The sequence below is a fragment of the Hemicordylus capensis genome, chromosome 8 (assembly GCF_027244095.1).
Source record: "Hemicordylus capensis ecotype Gifberg chromosome 8, rHemCap1.1.pri, whole genome shotgun sequence".
Lineage (NCBI taxonomy): Eukaryota > Metazoa > Chordata > Lepidosauria > Squamata > Cordylidae > Hemicordylus > Hemicordylus capensis.
Window position 1 is genome coordinate 7,087,144 of NC_069664.1, and position 21,090 is coordinate 7,108,233.

Below are 21,090 nucleotides of genomic sequence, written 5' to 3' on the forward strand. Positions count from 1 at the left end.
TGTATATTATCTGTTTTGGGAGAAAAGATCTTTGATATGTAAAAGAAAGAAATGGTTTGCTTAAAACTGGGATTGTAGGCATTGTGAATCCTTGCAGATCTGAGCTGGAATGTGTTTATATGTGTTCTCTCGTTTCTGGCACCATTTAGAAGTGTTTGTCTCTTATCCGAGTTCCATTTATTTTCCTGGACAGTGCATAAGGTTTAGTGGTCACTACTCGAGTGCTTTGAACAAGTGAGGCTTTGAAATCAGCTTGTTTTTGTGGCCCGTGCTCTGCTCTCTTCCACCATTTCCATTGTATTCCAGAAGCTGGAGATAGAAGGGAACATTTAGGGCTGCAAGTCACAAGCAGTTTACCTGGAATTAAAATCCACTGTAATAAGGGATTTACTTCCAAGTAATTTCATGTAGGATGGGTCCTGATTCTCAGTCTTTTAGGTCTCTACTGCAGATGGTCTCTGTAGACTTTGGCTCTTCCTCCTAATGTCTGACTTGCTCTGTATCATCCCTGGTCTATAATGCAGAATGTTTAATTTTAAAAATTGCAACTCCCCATGTAAACTCTCCCTCTTACCTTACTGAAGGTTATAAGTGCATTGGCACAGAGACTGTGTTGGCATACATATCTTTGTGTGGCGTGGAAGCCCTTTAACTGTCCATTTCCATCTTATTCCAGGATTCCAATAGACAGTGCCACACAAATGATAAAAATAATTACTGCATACTGATGGTTCTCCATGAAATGTTTAAAAGAGGCTAGGATGAAGGAGGGTCTTAATGGCTTAGTTGATAATACTCAGTCTCCTTCCCAAAGCCTCATGACTTCCGGTAGAGAAAGACAGGCGAACAGGACTGTTCTGGTAGGCATGTGGCATGACATGTGAGGGTTAAAAACAACCCATGCATGGTTTTTAGAAATGGTAGCCGTAACTGAAGATGAAATTGCTCATTGGGAAACTGCTTATTAGGGATTCAAAGATCTTAAGAAAGAGAGGTGCCATCATATGTCCTGTGCCTAATCTAACATGTCATACTGGGGGGTACTGCAAGTACCATGAGGATATGGTCTTCATTCATAAAGTGAACTTTGAATAGAAGGGGCTACAGAAAAGCCAAGTATTATTTGGTGATGTGATCTGCCTTGCTTTGCAAGGACTAACCAACAGTGGTGGTATTTCTGTGTCTGTGTTAATATATTTATTACTTGCGACTTGCTTCTCCATTGAGGAGCAATGGAGGAGAAGTCCTAAAGTCTATACATTCAGCTAATGTTTACAGACATGCATTAACTAGATCTGTTAAGCTTGGAGCAGCAGGTTTTCAAGTTTGTTTCATTTAATAGGGTTGGATCAGCTGAAAGTGAATTATTCTGACTTGTAGATCAGCTCAGACACATATTTTGCAGTGCTTGAATTATGGGGTGGGCAGAGGGGGGCTGGTTGTACCCGCTACTACAGGAAGGGTAGAAGGCTACCTGGGGGGTATGGTTTGACTAAATTGGTGGAATTTAAGGGTGGTGTGTGTGGATATCATTAAGAGTCCTGCTGCTTCTCCCTCCATAATTACACCTAATCAGCTGGATCATGTGAAAAAGCTCTGCATCACTTCACAGAGGTGGAAATGTTGGATGTTTAAATGCTTCTCCTCCCCCCCCCCAGGTAAAAACCCCTTTGCACAAAGAAAACTAGCATGTTGGGGAGAATGGTTTGGCTTAGCTTTCTCTGACCGGCTGGTTTTCTGTGTGCAAGGAAGTCTTTTTTTAAAAAACAGGGGAATATTTAGTTCAGGCATGCCGTACTCCCACTGTGCTGAAATTATCTGTGCCAGAAAAAGCTGTATCACATGTTCTGCTCTTTGGGTAAACTGGACCTTGGAGCAGATCAGCTCTCACAATCAGTGGGGTTACTACTGCTTCTCAGGGCATTTATATTCAAAGTGAAACATTGAAAATCTGCCAAAAAACCCCACTCTAAAACCCACCCACCTTCTCACTACCAGATTTAGGTGCCCCCTAAGTGCCTTCTTTTGTCTTTTGCCTTGGGAAATCTGTAGTTTTCATTATTTTGAAATAATTAACCACTCCTGTCTGGTTGAAGCATATGAGGCTGCTTTGGGGAGAATCAGACCATTTACTTCTTTTCTGCCCCAGTGCTGTCTGCTCTGACAGGTGCTGGCAGCCCTTCAAGGCTTCAGGCAGGGACCTTCCTAGCCTTGTTACTGTTTTGGCTTTGGATTAAACATGGGACCTTGTGCATGCAAAGCTGTGCTCTGCCACTAAGCAATGAGCTCTCTCCTGTCTTTTCTCACAGTTGACAGTGTTCCTATTCCTCTAATAATGCCTGTGTATCAATCCCAAAAGACAGAGGAAATCAAGTCACATCTCAGGTGACAACCCCCCCCCTCTACACAATGCATTAAAGCAGGAATAAATTTGAGCCATCATCTTGCCACATTGTTTTAAATATATATAAAAAGAGAGGCCTAAATTTTGGGACATATAGATGCAACTGATTTCCCCTCCCATCAAGGTTTTCTGTTAAAAAAATCATATAGGTGAACTATGTCAGAACTGGGCCTCAGGTTGGCTTTTGAGCTCACACTAGCCATCTCTATCTCCCCTCTTCATGTGGACACATTTCTGTAAAATATGTGGTCTGTTTCTGCCTCCAGACTCCAGTTCTGCTCTTCCAAGGGAGAGTGGAGTTGTGGGGTTGCAGGTGATTATAAAACAAGGGTTTGCAAGTGTGTGTGTCTTTCGTTACATGAGATTATCTGCTTGTTTGGTTTGAATCCTCTTTCCCACAACTAGGCTCCTAAGTTGACTTAGTAGGTTCTCAATAGTAAAACATTATGTATATTCCATTCTGATTTGGCAAAGGATAATACTTTGAAAGGAGAAATGCTGGTAGGCCAAGTGGCTAATTCCAAAAAAGGGAGCTATTCCTTCCCTTTCTGATCATTGCATGTGGCATGATCTGTGCTAGTAATTCCTGATGGACTTGAGTAGCCCACAATAGGCTTACAAGGAGGGCCGCATGATCAGTGTTTCATGCTGCAGGAATGAAGTGGAGTGGACTATGGCGTGGACTGGTGATCTCTCTTCTATGGAGCTGGGGCTTCCATTTTGTTTTTGGGAGCTGTCGGTTTCTGGAAAAAGAGCTCATCTTCAAAAGCAAGGATTTTTTATTTTAAATAAGGCAATACCACTTATAAATGACTCATTTCTACAGCAGAGGTTTCCGTCTTTGGATCTCCAGGTGTTGTAACAATATCTGAGGACTCAAAGTTAGGAACCCGTTCTACAGGAACCAAACAATATCAATTTGCAACCTTTGGGAGCTGATCCCTCCCCCGCCCCCCGCCCATCAACTGCTCACTTTTATCTAGGGGAATATGCTCTGCTTTAAGAACACAAGAACAGCCCTGCTGGATCAGGCTGAAGGCCTATCTAGTCCAGCATCCTGTTTCACACAGTGGCCCACCCACCAGATGCCTCCAAGAAGCTCACAGGTGGGGCTGAGGCCATGCCTTCTCTCCAGCTGTTGCTCCCCTGCAACTGGTATTCAGAGGCATCTTGCCTCTGAGGCTGAAGGTGGTTTATAGCCACCAGACTAGAATCTATGGATAGACCTGTCCTCCAAGATTTTGTCCAAGTCCCTTATAAGAACTTTTTCAAGGAAGATGCTTTCCATCTTCCTTTTCACTCTCCATCAGTGTTTCTGGAATAAATTTTGCCACTTAACTTCTAATCACCTGCCAGACTGTTACAGGTTTATCTATAACAGGTCTGGATAACACTCAGTGTTCACAGTGGTGGGCAGGCATTAAGAACAGAAGGCTTACTGCAGTCCTGGAGGGTCGCTTTATGTGGCTGATGGGGGCTGTATTCAACTTGAGTCACACTGCTGGGAGGAAACAAGCTTCTACAGTCCCTTTCATTTTCTGAGTAATGGATTGCCCACCACCAGGCTCCCATGACAGCTGGGAAATTAATCTCATGCTTAACACCATATTGTATATCAATTCAGTCATAACCTTTCATGAATGATGTTTATGGGAGGGTCCTTCTCATCAGCTTTGGGTAGATCTTGCTTTTCCTGAGAGTAGTCCCTTTGTCCATGGTGATAAAACTCCTTGCAAAATTTTATTTTCGCTACTAGCGTGTTGTTGTTTTTTAGAATAAGCTGAAGGTGGTCAGCCATCAAGTCTTTAGCTCTTTCTCCTACAGTCTGATTCTATATGGCAGGAGTTCTCAACCATGGGTCCCCAGTCATCGTTGGAGGCCATTGTGGTTGGGGATCATGTGAGTTGTAGTCCAACACCACCAGGAGATTGGGATTCGAGCATCTTAAATTTGTTTTAGGGCACCTACCATAGAACAGGGATCCTGTGTCCAATGTGGCTAAGTATTCGGGCAGTTCACACAATCATCGTTAGGGTAGGAGAAGCCTAATTCCTAAATTCTATAGCCTAACCTAATTCAGGAGCTGAGTGCACTCATTTTTAAAAATTGTGTGTTAAATAAAAATAAGGTCAGAGATCATTAGTCCATCCCCAGCTGGGTAAGATGAGCGTACCCTCCCCAGATTCCATCCCCAGCTTCTGAACAAGGTAGGGGGGGAAACCATCCTTCCCATCTGGGGCTTGGCTGGTGATCAAGCTCCCTGCCTCTAACCTTTTTTATCTAACACACCATTGGAAATCAGGAGGGCACCCAGCTCCCAAGTTAGGGCAGGAGGCTTCTCCTTCGCAAATGATGAATGTGTGATCTATTATATATTTCCTCTTAAAGCTGTCTCTTCCATCCAACACAGTTCTTTGTCATTCTTGGATTTCTGTCATCTTGGTTGAAACCTTTAATTCTCTGAGAACGCCAGAAGGGAATGGGGTTGGGCAAAGTGATATTGTGTCCTGGCAGAGATTAAAATAGACAGGAATGGAATGTTCGTTGTGCTTTCTCATGAGTGAGTTGCCCTCTCTTTATAGCCAAGGCTCTAAACAGAACTTGCCTTTCAACTGTCATGTTACCTCTGGGCTTCAGTGCATGTCTAAGAGTCTTCAGGTCCTAAACAATAAGGCCCTGCTTTATTTATTCATATATTTCCATTTCACTACCTAGCCCTGTTGAGAACCCATTCTTATTGGATGTCCACTCTTACCTCTAGGTCTCATTGGGTTTCCCCCAACTCCCTTCTTAGATCTTTCCTCTGCAATGCATGCTTTCCCTCAAGGATAGTTTATCCCAAGTTATAGGTTGCTTACATTTGTCCAGCCTGGATCTATCTTGGTTTCTAACCTCTCTAGATCCTTTTACGTTAATCCTTTGTCCTCACTGATGTTTGTAACACCTCCCAGTTTAGCATCATCTGCAAATGTAATTACCGTGCTCAGTGCTGTTTACCTGCCTGTCCAGATTGCTAATAAATAAAGCCAGCCCTACCGCTTATCCCTGCGGTTCCCTTCTGGACACCACCCTGTCTTCGCGCAATGCCACAGAGCATTACTCTTTGTGTCTTCTTCTCTAGTACCTTCTTGTACCATGTGGCAAATCTCACATCCAAGCCAATTTGAATTAACTTATCAAGTGAGATTTCATGGGGCACATACCAATGCATTTCCTAGAGCAGCAGTGACAGAGATCTTCCAAATCCTCTTTTGCTGAGATTTAGAAATCAAAAAAGGTATTGTATATGGGAAAGTTTTGGAGCAGAAAGTAGGAACCAGAACCTTTGACCTTTTCAGAAGGACATATTTTTTGGAGGCGGATGCCACCATATTGAAATAAAACAACAAAATGTGATGCTTTATTATTTATATTGTGCCATCAATATACATGACTGCTACAGAGTAACATAAGCAAAACGGCAGGCTCTTTCCCTGGAGGAGCTTACAATCTGAATTCCAGTGGAAAGGGAGACAACCAAGAGAGGGAAGGAAAGACTAAGGGGATGAATGCTTACTTTTATGAGTGTGGTAGCCTTTCACAATATTCATTCTCGTTATCACATATAAAAACTTATGTATACTCTATCTGGATTTTGAATGGGATTTTTTAAAAAACAAGTAGGGCTACAATTTATGTTGGCTTCAGTGTTCATCTCAAGAGCATACAACCTGCTCCACAACCCAACTGAGCCAAAATGCTTGGATTGGAGTTGGTTTTGATCCTGTGTAGGCACTAAATGGAGCCAAAACTGCAAAAGTCGAACTGCATTATGGATTGTGCGTTAGTCCCCCTACCCTTCATTCCCTACAGGAGGCCAGGTGAGAATCTCCCTCTTCTGTGTTTTCCTTCCAGATGCCTTTTCTCCCCCCTCCCCCGCAATGTGGAATAAGCCAGCACTGCCAAACTTCTCTCTCTGCCAACCCAAACCCATCAGATTTGTGCGTCTCCACCTTATCCCTCAGGTCAATTTCATCACCTCTGTGCAACCTGCAAGTTCCTCCTTTCAGATCTTGATCTTCAGCCTGACCTAATACTGATACTGGTGGCACCCCATGCCCCACCTTCTGCAATTACTGCTTCTCCCCTCTGCTCTCCTTATCCGTCAGTCTTCAGTCTCAGGTGCTCCCTCTTGGCTGATCCTTTTGTGTAATGCTTGTCTCTTAAGCTAAGCTAAGCCCCTGTAGGGAGTTCTATCAGCAGAATTTGCTCATTGCTTCAAAGATCTCTTTGAGAGGGATCTCCTCTCCCTCCCTGGTAACATCTGGCCTAAATTTGTTTTTGTATAATGTCCTCTCTAATGTTCCCAGTTATAGCATCCTCCTCATCCAAACCTCCCTTCTGTGTACTTGATCAACATTATAGCTCGCTCAACTTCTTGCTGTAATATGCCTGCTCTTTTCATTTGCCTGTGCATTCCAGATCTTGTAGCCCATGGAATTCGGCACACAGTGGCCCTGTTCAAAACTGCTCTGCCCTCCCCTATCTACCTTCTACCTGCCAGCTAGTTCCACTTCCCTTCCATGAGTCTTACCACCATGATTCTCCAACACTCTCAACATAGGAGACTCTTACAATCTCCCCCCAGAAATACAGAATGAGCAACGCATATTGTGGGGAAAGGCAGTTCTCTTTGTGATGATCACCAAAGTAACAGGGGAGATTTGTATCTGAAAGTATACACTGAACACCCCACCCCCACTTGACTAAAATTCCCAGTTGTGTGCTTCAAACTTGCATCTTCCTACACGTCCTTGTGTTCACTGCACCTCTACAGAGTAGGCAATGGGAGTTTGCCTTTATAATCATGTGTGTGGAGCAGGTATTAGGCATCCGTACCTTTCCTTCAGGTGACCACCACACAGTGATCTAGCAGTGGGGGTGGTATAGTTAGTCCCTCTTGTACTGCCTGTGTGTCCATCCTGCTGGGAGTCCAGACCATGCCTTGACTTGAAACTTCTCCACTCAAACAGATGAGTCTGGATTACAGTTTGCATAGCCAGAAAAACTGGACATGGTTAGTAACTTACAGGTTCACTCCTGTTGGCTGTTCAAGCCATTGCCATGTATGAACTTTAGCAGTCAAACTAGAGGCAGCCTGTTGCTGTTTCCCAAAATCCTTCCGGGCCCCGGTTGCCCACTAGGTATTTCTCCTGCCCACGCTGTGGCTCACTTCGCCTGTAACTCCTTCTTTCTCCTCTTCTAGCTACTTTTCTTGGCTGGGGCTCCAGCCAGGCTTTTCTCTAGATGCCCTCCTAGGACGAGACTCATCGGAAACAGTTTAAATGGTATTATTATTAATAATAATAGAAATCGAAGTGGTATAGAAATTGAATTATTATTATTATTAATAATAATAATTCAATTTCTATACCACCCTTCCAAAAACGGCTCAGGGCAGTTTACACAGAGAAATAACAAACAAATAAGATGGATCCCTGTCCCAAAAGGGCTCACAATCTAAAAAGACACCAGTCACAGTCACTGGAGGTCCTGTGCTGGGGGTGGAGAGGGCCGGTAACTCTCCCCCTGCTAAATAAAGAGAATCGCCACGTTAAAAGGTGCCTCCATGCCAATTAGGGAGGGGTAGGGGGGCGTCCTTTAGATTCCAAGGAGCTAAACCCAAACATAACAGTCCCGCTGCGTATATCAACACACGCACACCTTTATGTTGTAACATGGCCACTCTACGGGGCATCTCCTTTCCACACATACAATTGCAGAACACGTTAAGAAGATAAAAGAATGCAAAAGAAAAGGACTCTCCGCGTCCTAACGCAAATCTTTGGAGCAGTCATTTCTCCCTGTGGAGTTTGGTCTTGAATCTAGCTCCGAACCGAACTCCATCTCTACATGATCTTTCCGACTCCGGGAAGTGTCCCGCGCACTTTCTCTAGTCAAGTTTCCGTGCGGTGCATGCAACGTGTGTGTACGCGCGCCCACGCAGCCAATATTGTGAGCCCTTTGGGGACAGGGATCCATCTTATTTATTATTTCTGTGTGTAAACTGCCTGAGCCATTTTTGGAAGGGCGGTATAGAAATCTAATAAATAAATAAGAATATTAGCTTTGCGCCCTGCACACGTCGCGTCCTGTAGGGTTCCGTGGGGGCAGAGTGGGCGGAAGGTGTGCGGACTTCAGAACGGCACTAGTCGCCTCTTTGGCTAGCGGAGCTGTTCCGAGCAGCGAAGGGCTTGTTACGTTCCGGCCCTCCTCTAGAGTTCATAACCTTCCTTCTAACGCCACCGTGGCGGGATGGAAGTTCTCCTGTGCGAGCCCCATTGAAAAGAAGGGTTGCTGAGCAAAGCTCTTGGTGGCCTGCCATAATACGCAGCTCCGCCTTCCTTTCAGTGGGGCTTGCGCGAGAGTAACGCCCTGCTGAGTGGCGTCCCCTGCTGCTGGAGGCCTTGGGGAAGGATCTCTGCGGCACGGTCGAGAGTTCCTCTGAACATGTGCGGATCGCCCTCTGGGCGTGACTACAACCCTGTTCCTCCCACGCCTCCGGGATTAAAGGGAAGGGCGGTAGCTCAGTGGCTTAGCATGCACAATTTAGGGCCCAGGTTCAGTTCCATTCCCTGGAGTCGTGCTGGGAAGGGGACGGGGGTGGAAACCCCTCCGGCCTGAAACCTTGGAGAGCTTTCAGAGTAGGCAGTCCTGAATTAGATGGACCAATGGTCTGACTCAGTAGTACCAAGCAGTTTCCTATGCGCGTGTGAAGGGGCGCGGTAGGGCTTTCGCAAGCAGCTTGAACCTCCTCACCTTTGTCTTTCCCAAAGAAACGAACTGCTGCTGGATCCGTTGGCCTCCTTCTGAAGGAAGTTCAACCTCACCCCGCCCGGCCCCTCCCTAAATCTATTCCTTTCCTGAAAATAACTTCAAAGAGCTTTTCAAGCCTCCTTGACTGGCAAAGCGGGGAACTAACTTCTGGCGGTCGTAAATGCTGGAACCAGCAAGGCGCACTTTGCACCTGCAAGTCCCCGTTTCCCAAGCCGTCTATTGCAACATGTGTTTGTGTCAGAAGGAGGAGGAGGACTCAAGCCAACTCGGTGCTTTCCCAAAGGCAAGGCAAATTGCCTTGCAGAAGGTGCGCGGACGAGCAGGCTGCCAGCCTTGCAAAACCTCGACACGCCTTTGGGCGCCCTGAAGGCGCGCGGGGTGCTGGGAGGCCTCGCGGGTGTGCGTGCACGTGTGAGTGCTGAAGCGAAACGCCTTGACGAGTTTTTATACTCGTTCTGCACACACACGCACAGAAGAGTCCTTTCCTTGTTTGTGCAAAATTAAATACAGGAGGGTCCCTTCCTATGCTCTTTCTGGGAGTGAGCTCCATTGGACACACTAAAGTAAGGGACTTACTTCTGAGTAAGTATCGTGTGATCCTGCTGTAAAGTGCAGAGAGACTGGAACCAGATGTATGTTAGAACATTTGCTGAGCTGAAACTGAAGTAGACCTGGGCTTAAGTTTTCTTTTTTGTGGAATTTTCCTTAGGGGTAAGTATGTTATTTCTATCTATCTCTCTATATGCATATATATGGGCTCGATCCAGTCAAAGAAAAACTCTTATACCCCACTGATTTCAATGTGATTTCAATGGAGGAGAGTTAAAGTATGTCTGTGTTTAAGTCTCTCTCATTGAAGGACTTAGCTTTGGCTTGATCCTGGGCCTTATATTTTTGCTAGGGTGAAGTAGCTGATACTTCACCTTATTTTCAAACTTATCATGGTCTTCTGCTTATTCCATTTACAACATACTTTGCCATTTTTACTTCACCCTAGAGTTTGGGTCTGCATCTGCAACTGGAAATCCCTGGGTCAGATTTGGCCCCTTGGCCTGCCTGCTCCCACAGCTGACAAAAATGTTGGCAAAAAGTGGTGCCTATCATTACACAACTCGCCTTGTGTAATTCACTATGCCTTGGCCTTGCCACTATGCTGTGGCACTTGAGGGATTAGCAGACTTATTGTGATTTAAACTTTTGCACCACTGAGAGACCTTCAAGGCCAAGTTGAAGACAGATCATCCTGGAGAGAATCTATCTTATGTGCTCACTAAGAGTCACCTACTTGACTTAATCAATCGATCAAACTTTTGTAGAACTCACTGCATCAGTTGGAAGTGGGTCTTAGTCCACACACACAAAAAGATTTTGTAACATTACAACTGCTAGTCTTTGTTGCTTTTGTTGCAACAGACTGCAGACTCCTTTGTTGTTCAGCTCTGGAATTCCTTGTTGAAATGCCTCCAGGAAAAATGGTTACTGACTGGGGTGGCCTCCAGTATGATGGCAGTTATGCCATGGTAAGGCTGAATTGCTTGTGGCCCCCTGATGAGATGTAGATTTGCAACTACTTGAAACAAATGCATCATTTTCCTCTTTGATGAGCTGCCAAATATTGAAGGCTAAAAAATATTGGGTGGCCCTCTAGATTCCTCTGTACTATTTTCCAGGTGCCTAGATGTGTTTAAAAATGCTGTCCTACGCTTAGAGGTGGGTTTAACCAGAGTCAGGGCCCAGGGGTGGCTTCACACGTTTAACTACTGACTCAAATTATATTTTTGCCATCAGGGCCTGGCCCTGGTATTGAAAGATGAGTTCTACTTTAATTGGTGTAAGAGCCTTTATGGTAAATTGGGCAGATAAGGCCTCTCACCACATTATCTACTTCTATTGAGACATGATGCCACCAAAGATATTATTAAACAACATATTGTGGATATGGATAAGCAATCTGATTTAAGCCTTGTTACCATCAGTGGTATTCCAGGTGGCTTCTCAAACTACCCTCAGCCAGCTGCATACCTCACAATTCTGACCACTCTAAATCAAAGGAGAGCTTTCTCGCTGGATGGCAGATTGAAGAGAATATCGCTCAAGAACCGGCTATGTCCATGTGGTTCAGGCAATGTCAAGTCCATCTCATCAGTAAATATACTGTTTATATTATAGGGACATTCGCATTGCCTGGATTGAACCACTTCTAAAAAATATGCCAGGTTGATCAGAAGAATATTACGCTTCCTTCCTTCTGCCAGATCAGCAAGATTCTGTGCTGCAGCATGCAAACTGAGATGGGAGCAGTTGATTAGTTGTAATTGACGTCTGTATGTATATGTTCTCATGCTCATAATAACCCAGTCCTGTTGTTTTGACTTTGATTTTATTTATTTTTTTATCTCTTGATTGCTGGTCATTGACTGTCATAACATTCATTCATTCATATCATTCATTCATATTGGGTGCCCACATCTTTGGCATCAGAGTATCTGTACACAAGACTATGGGCAGTTTCCTCAAAATGACTTTTTCTGGAGAATTCCCATAGATTTTAATAGAACAACTCAGGTATAATTCCTTTGATGATCACCTGGGACATAGCTACAGTTGATCAAGGGGCGGGGGAGAGAAATGTTTTTGAATTTGGAGGGAGGGCACAAATGTTCCTGGGACCCTGAGGGAGGGGTGCCCTCTGGCTGGGTGATAGCTTGCGCTTTGCTCTCCTCATTTTAAGAAGATGGCGGGTAGGGGCCCATCTTCACATTTTGTTCCAGGGCCCACTTCAACATTGCTGTGCCCCAGTTGATCGCAATTGTACCTTGTATCTCCTCTGAAACCACTAGTCGATTTCGTAGGGGGAGATTTATGCAGCCTGCTTACTCAGAAGTTGGTCCAAATTAGTTCAATGGAACTTACTCCCTGGTAAGCATGCTTTTAGAGAGCCATCTTCATTTTTAGCACTACTTTCCAGCTCCTGCTTGCCAACCCATAATATACACAGTGCATTCAAGTAAAAATAATTCCCACCTTCCAGTACTATTAAAGAGGGTGGAAAGCAATTAAATGATCTCACAATATTTTAAACACTTTTTGAGTTTGTTTGGGGGTAAGATGTCTAGCGAATTTATTTTTTGTGTTATTAAATTTCAGTATTGCAGTTGGCTTTTCCAAGCTTCGGAGCAATGCAAAGTGCCTGCCATGTTCCCTCCCCCTGGATGTTAAGAACAATTCTTCTGAATTCTGACATGCAGGGAAAATTGCAATAGATTTGAAAAGCAGACTATTCCCAGGAGAAAGGCAGGTAAAAATGATTTTTACTTATATGAGAAGAGCGATGGCAGTGCTTTTTTTATTTCTTTACTCAATGAATTCTTCCATTTTGTGTAATTTCTGGAAATAAGAAGTTCTATCAGTAATAGGTTTTACTTGTTAATGACAGTTAAGTGTACACAGTTAAACACAGGCTATCATATCTAAAAGCTCTCACAAGATTCTCTGCAACATTTTCTACCTTGTCTTCAGAGTGTGGGCTTATTTGTCTGGGGCTGCTAGAAAAAAAGCCCCATGACCTGTGTTTTATCTCTAGTTCCTGGGGTAAATTGCTGGTCTAAGGCAGCAATCATAGCTACACCTAACTTGGGAGTAAGCACCACTGAAGCTCAGAAGATTCATTTCTGAGTAAACATGTTTAGGATTGCTCTGTACGTTTTTAGAAGATGCAATGGGATGTATTACTACTACTACTACTGTGTCCTAATTGGATATGGCTCCTTACAGAGATTCACAAGCAAAACACATGGGTCTTCGCCCCCAAGGAACTTACAGATGCAAATGTCCAATTCGCATTGATTTATTACTTTAATGCAATAGGAGTATATTTGTTTGCTTGTGCCCCTTGGTCATTGCAAATCAGCGAAACACATTTTAGGCTTGTAATTCAATGAATAATGCAAATTAAAACATGAAACCAGCTATAAAATGAACAGTGAAAAATAAAGCAATGAATAATAATGTGTTCAGGGGACAAGCTGGCCAATGCATATAGAACACAGGAACATAGGAAGCTGCCATATACTGAGTCAGACCACTGGTCCATCTTGCTCAGTATTGTCTACTACGCAGACTGGCAGTGGCTTCTCCAAGGTTGCAGGCAGGAATCTCTCAGCCCTGTCTTGGAGATGCAGCCAGGGAAGGAACTTGGAACCTAGATGCTCTTCCCAGAGCGGCTCCATCCCCTAAGGGGAATATCCTACAGTGCTCGGACTTCTAGTCTCCCTTTCATAGGCAACTAGGGGACAGGTCATGCTTGCTACCACAAGACCAGCTCTTTTCCTACCTCACATGAAATGAGGTAGTCCTCATAACATCTCACCACATTTTGTGCAGTCAATACATTTTGTTTTGTTCATTTTTCTTCATCTGAAGAGCAGCTGCATGAACTGTATGTTTCATTGGAGAAAGGAAGGTTAAGTGGGTGGTGTGGATATGTTAATGGATTTCAAATATTTTTAAAGGATGTTGGCAACAAAAGGGAGAACAATTATACACTAGGCTTGCTTTTGTTTTTTCTTGTGGCTTCTAGAGCGCCTATAAATCTGATGTTTCCCATTGGCTGTGATCTGCCATTTTAGAAAGATGGTTATCAAGGCAGGAGATAAATCTCTGGAAAGATACAAAGGATTTCCTAATGGAGACCCAATGTGCTGTGAGCTCTGGCAGCGTATGTCTCTCCCAAGAAAAGTTTTACTTTCTTGCAAAGGGACTCGACCAACCAAGTGTTCTGTTCTGGTCTAGTGATGATTGATGGCTCCCAGATTTGAACTGGAATGGGCTTTGTGGCCATTGTGGGAAGCTTGGATGTGTTTTTTTCTTGGTTTAGGAAGGCTTGCTGTGACAGAGATTGAGGACCCTTGGTCTCTAGGGCAAGGATGGTCAACCTGAGGCTCTGTAACCTTCTGCAAAATCTGTTGGATTCAGTGGGACAATTCTGGCTTGAACAACTGGCTTGCGGAGGGGCTAAGGAGGTTAGCCCTCCATTCCCCATCCCTGCCCCCCCACCGCCACCACAGAAGGGCCTTTAACCGACACCAGCCAAGGCAGGACTAGCCAAATCCAGCCCTCCAAGTTTTGGTTAAGAATAATCACTCATCTGATCATTCTTAGGGTGAATTTTGTACTGAACTGTGAAAGCATTTTGTGCCATGGTAATTTTGTCAGGCACCTTTAGCACTCCAACACAAAAATGTGATATAAATCTACTAAGTAAATCAAATAAATACAGAGTTTGCCCCATTCTTTTTTTAATTACTTCAACTATTTATTGATTAGATGTATGCCTTGCTTGTTAATTGGAGTCTGCAAGGCAGCTCACAACATTAATAAAATGCAACAAATCTATTCAAAATGGTTACCATTTAAAACTAAAAACCATAAAATAAATAGACCTAGGAGAAGAGATAGAACTTTGGTTGCACACATGTAAAATTATTATTTATCATTAAAAAAAATATTTATTATTTTTAAAAATGGTACCACTTATGGGACAGGGATTAGAAGGGGTTAGAAAACTGAAAAGTTGATCTGCAACTGAGGAACATCAACACAACAACAACAAATATTTATCTACTGCTTTTCAACGAAAGTTCCCAAAGTGGTTTACATAGAGAAATAATAAATAAATAAGATGGCTACCTTTCTCCAAAGGGCTCACAATATTAACGGAATCACACCATCTTTCAAATGCCTGAGATAAATGTGTCTTTAGGCAAAAATGCAGATCCATGAATGTTCCATATTATTTGCCTGAAAGGCTGGTAAAGATATAATCAGGAGTTCCCTTGTTGTGTTGGAGGCATTTCATCTGCAAAATGGGGTCAGTTGTCGCCTTTTTGAACTTTACCTCTCGTGGAAGGGGTGCCTACATAATCTATATATTTAGGGCTGGGTTCTGGAAGGTTTGCACCTCTTAAGTCTGTGCCTGTTTTTAAAAAGCCTCAGCCCCATCGAAAAAAGACCCAGAGCCTTTTGAAATTGGCTTCAATGAGCTTAGCAATTAATGTTAATTATCTCCTATTATCTTGTGAAGCCAGTGAGATGCCAGGCAGAGTTGCCAGTGGATGTTAGATGGGGCTATTACAACATCTTTGGGAGGTACCCAGATTCTTGCCATCCCAAGCCAGGGGCACAGACTGCAGGAGCCCTGTTTATGGTGCAAGTTTTGCAGTGGATGATGCCATTAGAGAACAGCTCATAGGCAGGCAAGGGAGAAGCTCCTTCCTTGGTTTCCCAAGCAAGTGTGTCAGGAGGACTTTAAACACATGCATAAGAATATCAGAGTTGTGGCTCATAGGTTCCAAGAACCAGCTTGGTTAAGTCTGCTGTCAGTTCCAAATGTGGATAGAAACCGGAATCTATAAACGTCCCTTAAACAACATCCCTTTATGCATGTGTATACACAAGTCTCACTTTCTTCAATAAGATTTACTCTCAGGTAAGTCTGCAAAAACCTAGATAGAGCTTTCCTGGATCAGGGACACTTGGTTCTTTTACCTCTGGTACCATGATCTTCTGAATCCTTCTTGTCACCCACCTCTTGTGTGTAGAGTCTTTTCTGTAAAAGATATATTGAGTTTTAAATAGAGGTGCAAACAGAGGGAAAGTCTGAGGAGCAGCTCCTTGCTTAAATTTTCTGGGGTGAGTGGAAAATACAGTATTGGGGAAAATATGTTTTGGCCCAAAACCTTTGGGGAGGAGTTCAGGAAAATGATGGGGGAACTCCTCAAATGTTTAGGGCAGGATCTGTACCTGTATTCCTGTATACATCTCTGCAAGAGACCAAACATGGAACTGTTTTTGCTCCAGGCTATCCACTGGAGCAAGAGTTTAGTTTAGTCAGGGGCCACTCAACAGGAATTTGGAAATAATTTGGCAAAGGTGCTTCTTGTGCAAGGGCTCAGAGTGTTCTTGAGTCTGTGCTGCTGAGCCTTTGGCTAGAGCACACGCTATTCTTTCTGCCCCAGTTCCCTATTTGCATCCTGTGAAATCCTCTGCGGGGAGTGATGGTGGACTCTGCAAGGTGTGTTTGTACAGCACTGAACAAAATGGGGCCTGGATCTTACATCAATAATGTGCCTGGACATCATAATAATAATCATTATTGTTGTTATTATAGGTCAAATAATGTTGCACCCAGAAAGTATGGCAATACAAATGACACAATCCATGTACATTGTGCTTTACATAGAGTGGCCGACATTGAGACTAAATTACTCAGAAGTGGTCCTGGTGGCGCAGTGGTAAAAACTGCCGCCCTGTAACCAGAAGGTTACAAGTTCGATCCTGACCAGGGGCTCAAGGCTGACTCAGCCTTCCATCCTTCCGAGGTCGGTAAAATGAGTACCCAGAATGTTGGGGGCAATATGCTAAATCATTGTAAACCGCTTAGAGAGCTTCGGCTATAGAGCGATATATAAATGTAAGTGCTATTGCTATTTAAAGCATCAAAAATCCAAAATAACTGCATCTGGAAGTCATCAAGGTCCCAAAGGATAAATAGGTTGAATCAAAGGCATTAAGCAGAGGGGCGTGAAAAGCAAGGGGAATCTGCCTAGGCTTAAGGCCTCACTGACAATTTGGAAGCATCAGTATGAGCTAGTTTATGATAGATATCTGTTCCTACATTTTGGGAGAATGTGGCTCTTGGAAGGTAGAGATCCCACACAGGGTAGAAAAGGAAATCAAGCATCCACTGTTAGGGCTGACACCAAGTTCCAGGGGGCCCTGGGCAAACTGGCCTCTGTGGTCTCTCCTAGATGGGTGGCCCCAAAAGAGTTGCTCTGCCACCATCACATGAAGGCTATGGGCAGGTTGCCTGTTGTATCTCTGCCTGTTGCTGTTCTGGTGCTTGTTTGCTTCCGCTCAGACTTCCTCTGCATCAGTGAGATTGGTTGGAACATTCAGTTACCCTTGATATAGAGAGGCAATAGAATTGCTTGCCTTCAGTAGAGTTTTTCTGTTGCATCTCTGTATGACTCACCCAGTTGAGAAGCATGCCCGGGATTCAGGTAGAACCCCAGGGAGTGAGCTCATCTGTGAACGGGTGATTTGTACACACTCTCAGAGTAATTTTTCCCCCCCCAGATGTAAGAGAGCTTCTGGGTTCTGGAAGGTGCTCCCATATTAGAGGCTTAAGGGTTTTAGCAGCCTTTAAAAGAGCCCTAAAACATATCTTTTTAGCCTGACCTTTAGTGAGTACTGAAATGATTTTAAACTGGTTTTAATTTTGTATTAATGAATTATTTGTTTCTTTCATCTGTTTTTATATTTGCGAAACACCTAGAGCTATCTGGGTGAAGTGGTAAGAAAAAATAAAATAAATGCATAAATTGTGCTTCCATGGAATAGAACACTCTCTCTCTCTCTCTCTCTCTCTCTCTCTCTCTCTCTCTCTCTGGACCTCTTCTTAGTCATTGGCAGCCACTGGGAAGGTGCTTTGCTCTATAGGTAGGGATCCTGCTGTGCTCCTTCTGTCACTGCTATTCCAAACTTATTTTTTAAGTGAGCACTGGTTAAAAAAATTTTTAAATGGCACATTATAGAACAGCTGGTGCAAATATGGGTAATGCTTGAAGTGGTGCTGGCTTCAATTAATATATTATAAAGGATTTCTAGTGGTGGCAGTAATGATAGTGAAGCCTCTGGAAATGATGGATTCAGCTGTCTGCCTGTCACAGAAGCTGGAAGGACTGGCTGCTGTTGCCTGAGCAGCAGGGCAGACAGAAGATCCTGGGGAGAGGAGAAGCCCAGAAAAAGCAAATTTGAGAATGGGAGTGGACCCGTGGAATGAGGTGAAGAGGAAGAGGCAGCAAGCCAGAAAAGAGAGAAAGCAGGTGAAGAGAAGAAGGAATAGCCAGAATCCGAATCTCCCATATTAGCTTGAAATGACTGCGTATTTGACTGCAGGCCTCTAATAATAACAAATGCAATAATTAGGGATTCAGTCAATCGGTTGCATCAATTTATTAAACATGTTGACTAAAATGGTGCCCTTGGTTAGCCAGTTGGCATGTTCTGAAGAAATGTTTATTTTTAATACAAGTACTTACACAAATTACAGAAGGCAAGTCGCCTCTCTGAAGAGCAGGAGCGGCTGGTGAGGGCAACGCAGGGCAGGGGCGGCAGCGATGAGAGGCACCTTTAAGGAATAATAAGCAGGTGCTTACAAGCATGTGAGCAGCACCCGCAAGCTGCCGTGCACCCCTCGCAATCCTGTGCGGGGCAGTTGCACTCCATCTGGCATCCGGCGCAGCTATGGCATGGCCCTAGGGGAATGCCACGGCCGCACCAGATGCTGGGCAGAGCACCGCTGCCCCATGTGAGATTGCGGGCATAGCATGGCAGTTTGCGGGTGCTGCTTACATGCTTGTAAAGGGAAAGGGAAAGGTGGTGCTGTCGAGTCAGTGTCGACTCCTGGTGACCACAGAGCTTGTAAGCACCTGCTTATCATTCCTTAAAGGTGCCTTTCACCTCCCCCCCACCCCTGGCGCTGCCCTCAACAGCCACTCCTGCTGAAGAGGCATCCCTTCCCATTTGGGCCAGAAGGCAGAATGCCTCTTAAGGTGATGTCTGCTGGTGCACATTGCCTAAAAACACTTTATTTTGGGGAACTGTTTCCCCCTCCTGTGCAAATTTATGAAGATTAATTAATTAAGGCTGTTTACACAAGCAGCCCTACTTGGTTAGGGCTCCTTGTGTGAAGTGCCGGGATTGAGGCCGATCTTGATGCTGCCCTGCCAGGTAGCCCAAGGTTTTAACCCTGGTTGGGAGATGGCTTGATAAACAAGCCAGAGGTTGTCGGTTCGAATCCTCGCTGGTATGTTTCCCAGACTATGGGGAACTCCTCTATCGGGCAGCAGTGCTATAGGAAGATGCTGAAAGGCATCCGCTCATACTATGCGGGAGATGGCAATGGTCAACCCCTCCTGTATTCTACCAAAAGGAAACCACAGGGCTCTGTGGGCACCAGGAGTCAACAGTGATGGCACACTTTACCTTTTATCTGAAAAGGAGGGTGCAAGCGTGCCCTTCTACCCAGGTTCCCAGTCATGTGTCTGTTTGGGCTGCCGGCAGCCCGAGCAGACACAGAGCCAGCTGCCTAGAGCGCCCGGCTTGCGAGGGAATCCCCCAGTGCATGGTGCTGACTGTGCAGGGCATTGTAGGATGTGGGAGGCCACCGCTGCTTGCTGTCCTCCTGCTCCCCAGCCTCTCTCGGAGCTGCCCACGCTGCTTGTGGGCATCTGCAGCAGCCCGAGAGCAGCAAGAGCCCTGTGGGGGGAAGGCAGGGTGGCTCTTGCTTCCCCCCCCCAGCCCTCCCTAGGACTGGGCGGGTAAGGTGGTGTGAACAACCTTCTTGACTGACGTTCCCGATTAAGATTTCTTTACCTGGATATTAGCCCTAATGATAACAACGCTTAGATTTCTCAAAGTGCTTTTCATGCATTATCCCAGGAATCCTTAAGTTAGGTCAAGATTAGTATCACTGTACTGCAGATGGGGGCATCTGGGGCGGAGAGAGCGGTGGCTTGCCTGAGGTTATGAGAAAGGTGAGACTTGAACTCGTCCTAACCTCCTAGTTCACAGTCCAGTTGTTGCACATTCTCAGTACCAGGGGAAGTGGGTGGAGACATTATGGATTACTTAGCACAGGAGTCGTGGGGCCTTGGGTCCCCAGAGGTTGCTGGACTACAACTCCCATCATCCCCAGCCACAGTGGCCTTTGGCCATTGTGGCTGGAGATGATGGGATTTGTAATCCCGCAACCTCTGGAAACCCAAGGTGGGGGCCACGGCATAGCACATTAGAAATTAGAAGTGATATTTAGTGGGAGTACCCCATGCTATCCCCATCCTAACAGGGATTAACTTTGCCACTGGGTTGCTGCTGCTTACCTCCATGGGCTCATATTCACATTGCATGATGGATCTTACCGGATGGCTTTATATGCTGTGAAGGCAGCTGTTCATAAAAAGCAGCTGTGTAGATGATGCCCTCAGTTTCCACCAATGATTCGGTGTGGCCCAGTTGCGATCCTTTGTCAAAAGCTGCCTTGTATCCAGAGGTGCACCTGGGTAATTTTGGAGCCTGGACCTAAAAGCCATTGGAGGGCCCCCTCCCCTCCCCTGCAGATTAAGCATTATAATGCTCCACCGGGCAACCACACTCCCCGGGCTAGACTAAAAAGGATTTGGGGGGCCCCAGGGGCTGTGGAGGCCCTGGACTTCAGCCCTGAAGTCCAGGGGTAAGAGCGCCTCTGCTTGTATCCACCCTTCCTAATTCTTTTTTGGCTGGCAGGAGAGGTGCAGAGCTGGCCTTGCCACCAGGTAACCCCAGCTGGCTGCCTCGACCAGCAGTAAGAGCAGGTATCTGCAGCAGCAGCAACATGATGTGTATTTTTCATCCTTTTGCTTGCAGAGCTGATGATGTTTCAGAAACAGTAGCGTATGGAGAAAGGGGGAGAGCCTGATGAGATAGGAACGCAGGAAATGGATGAGCAACAGACAAGGGAGTCAGAAGGGTATTACATAAGACAATCCTACTGGATTAGACCAAAAGTCCATTTCATTCAGCATTCTGTTTCCAATGGCAGCCAGTGAAATGCTTTGGGAGAGTTCAGAAGCAAGAACATAAGAATATGCAGAACATAAGAACAGCCCTGCTGGATCAGGCCCAAGGCTTATCTAGTCCAGCATCCTGACCAGATGCCTCTGGGAAGCCCCCGGGCAAGAGCAGAGGGCTTGCCCTCTCTCCTGCTGTTGCTCTCCTGCAACTGGTACTTATAGGCACCTTGCCTCTTAGTCTGGAGGTGGCCTGTAGCC

General features: G+C 45.0%; 1 protein-coding gene across 13 annotated transcripts in view; it reads left to right on the forward strand.

The window, feature by feature from the left end:
- Positions 1-21,090, forward strand: part of PEBP4 (phosphatidylethanolamine binding protein 4) — a 404,209-nt gene that overhangs the window by 371,560 nt on the left and 11,559 nt on the right. For 11 of the 13 annotated variants that reach the window (XR_008311022.1, XR_008311023.1, XR_008311020.1 and 8 more), the window contains one exon: positions 12,368-12,518. Coding sequence is in view for 3 of the 13 variants with exons in the window: in XM_053269481.1 (XP_053125456.1) it covers positions 12,368-12,483 (116 nt within the window). In the remaining 10 variants the exon portion in view is untranslated. The remainder of the gene's footprint in view (positions 1-12,367; positions 12,519-21,090) is intronic. The other 2 variants (XR_008311018.1, XM_053269482.1) reach the window with 1 other exon arrangement.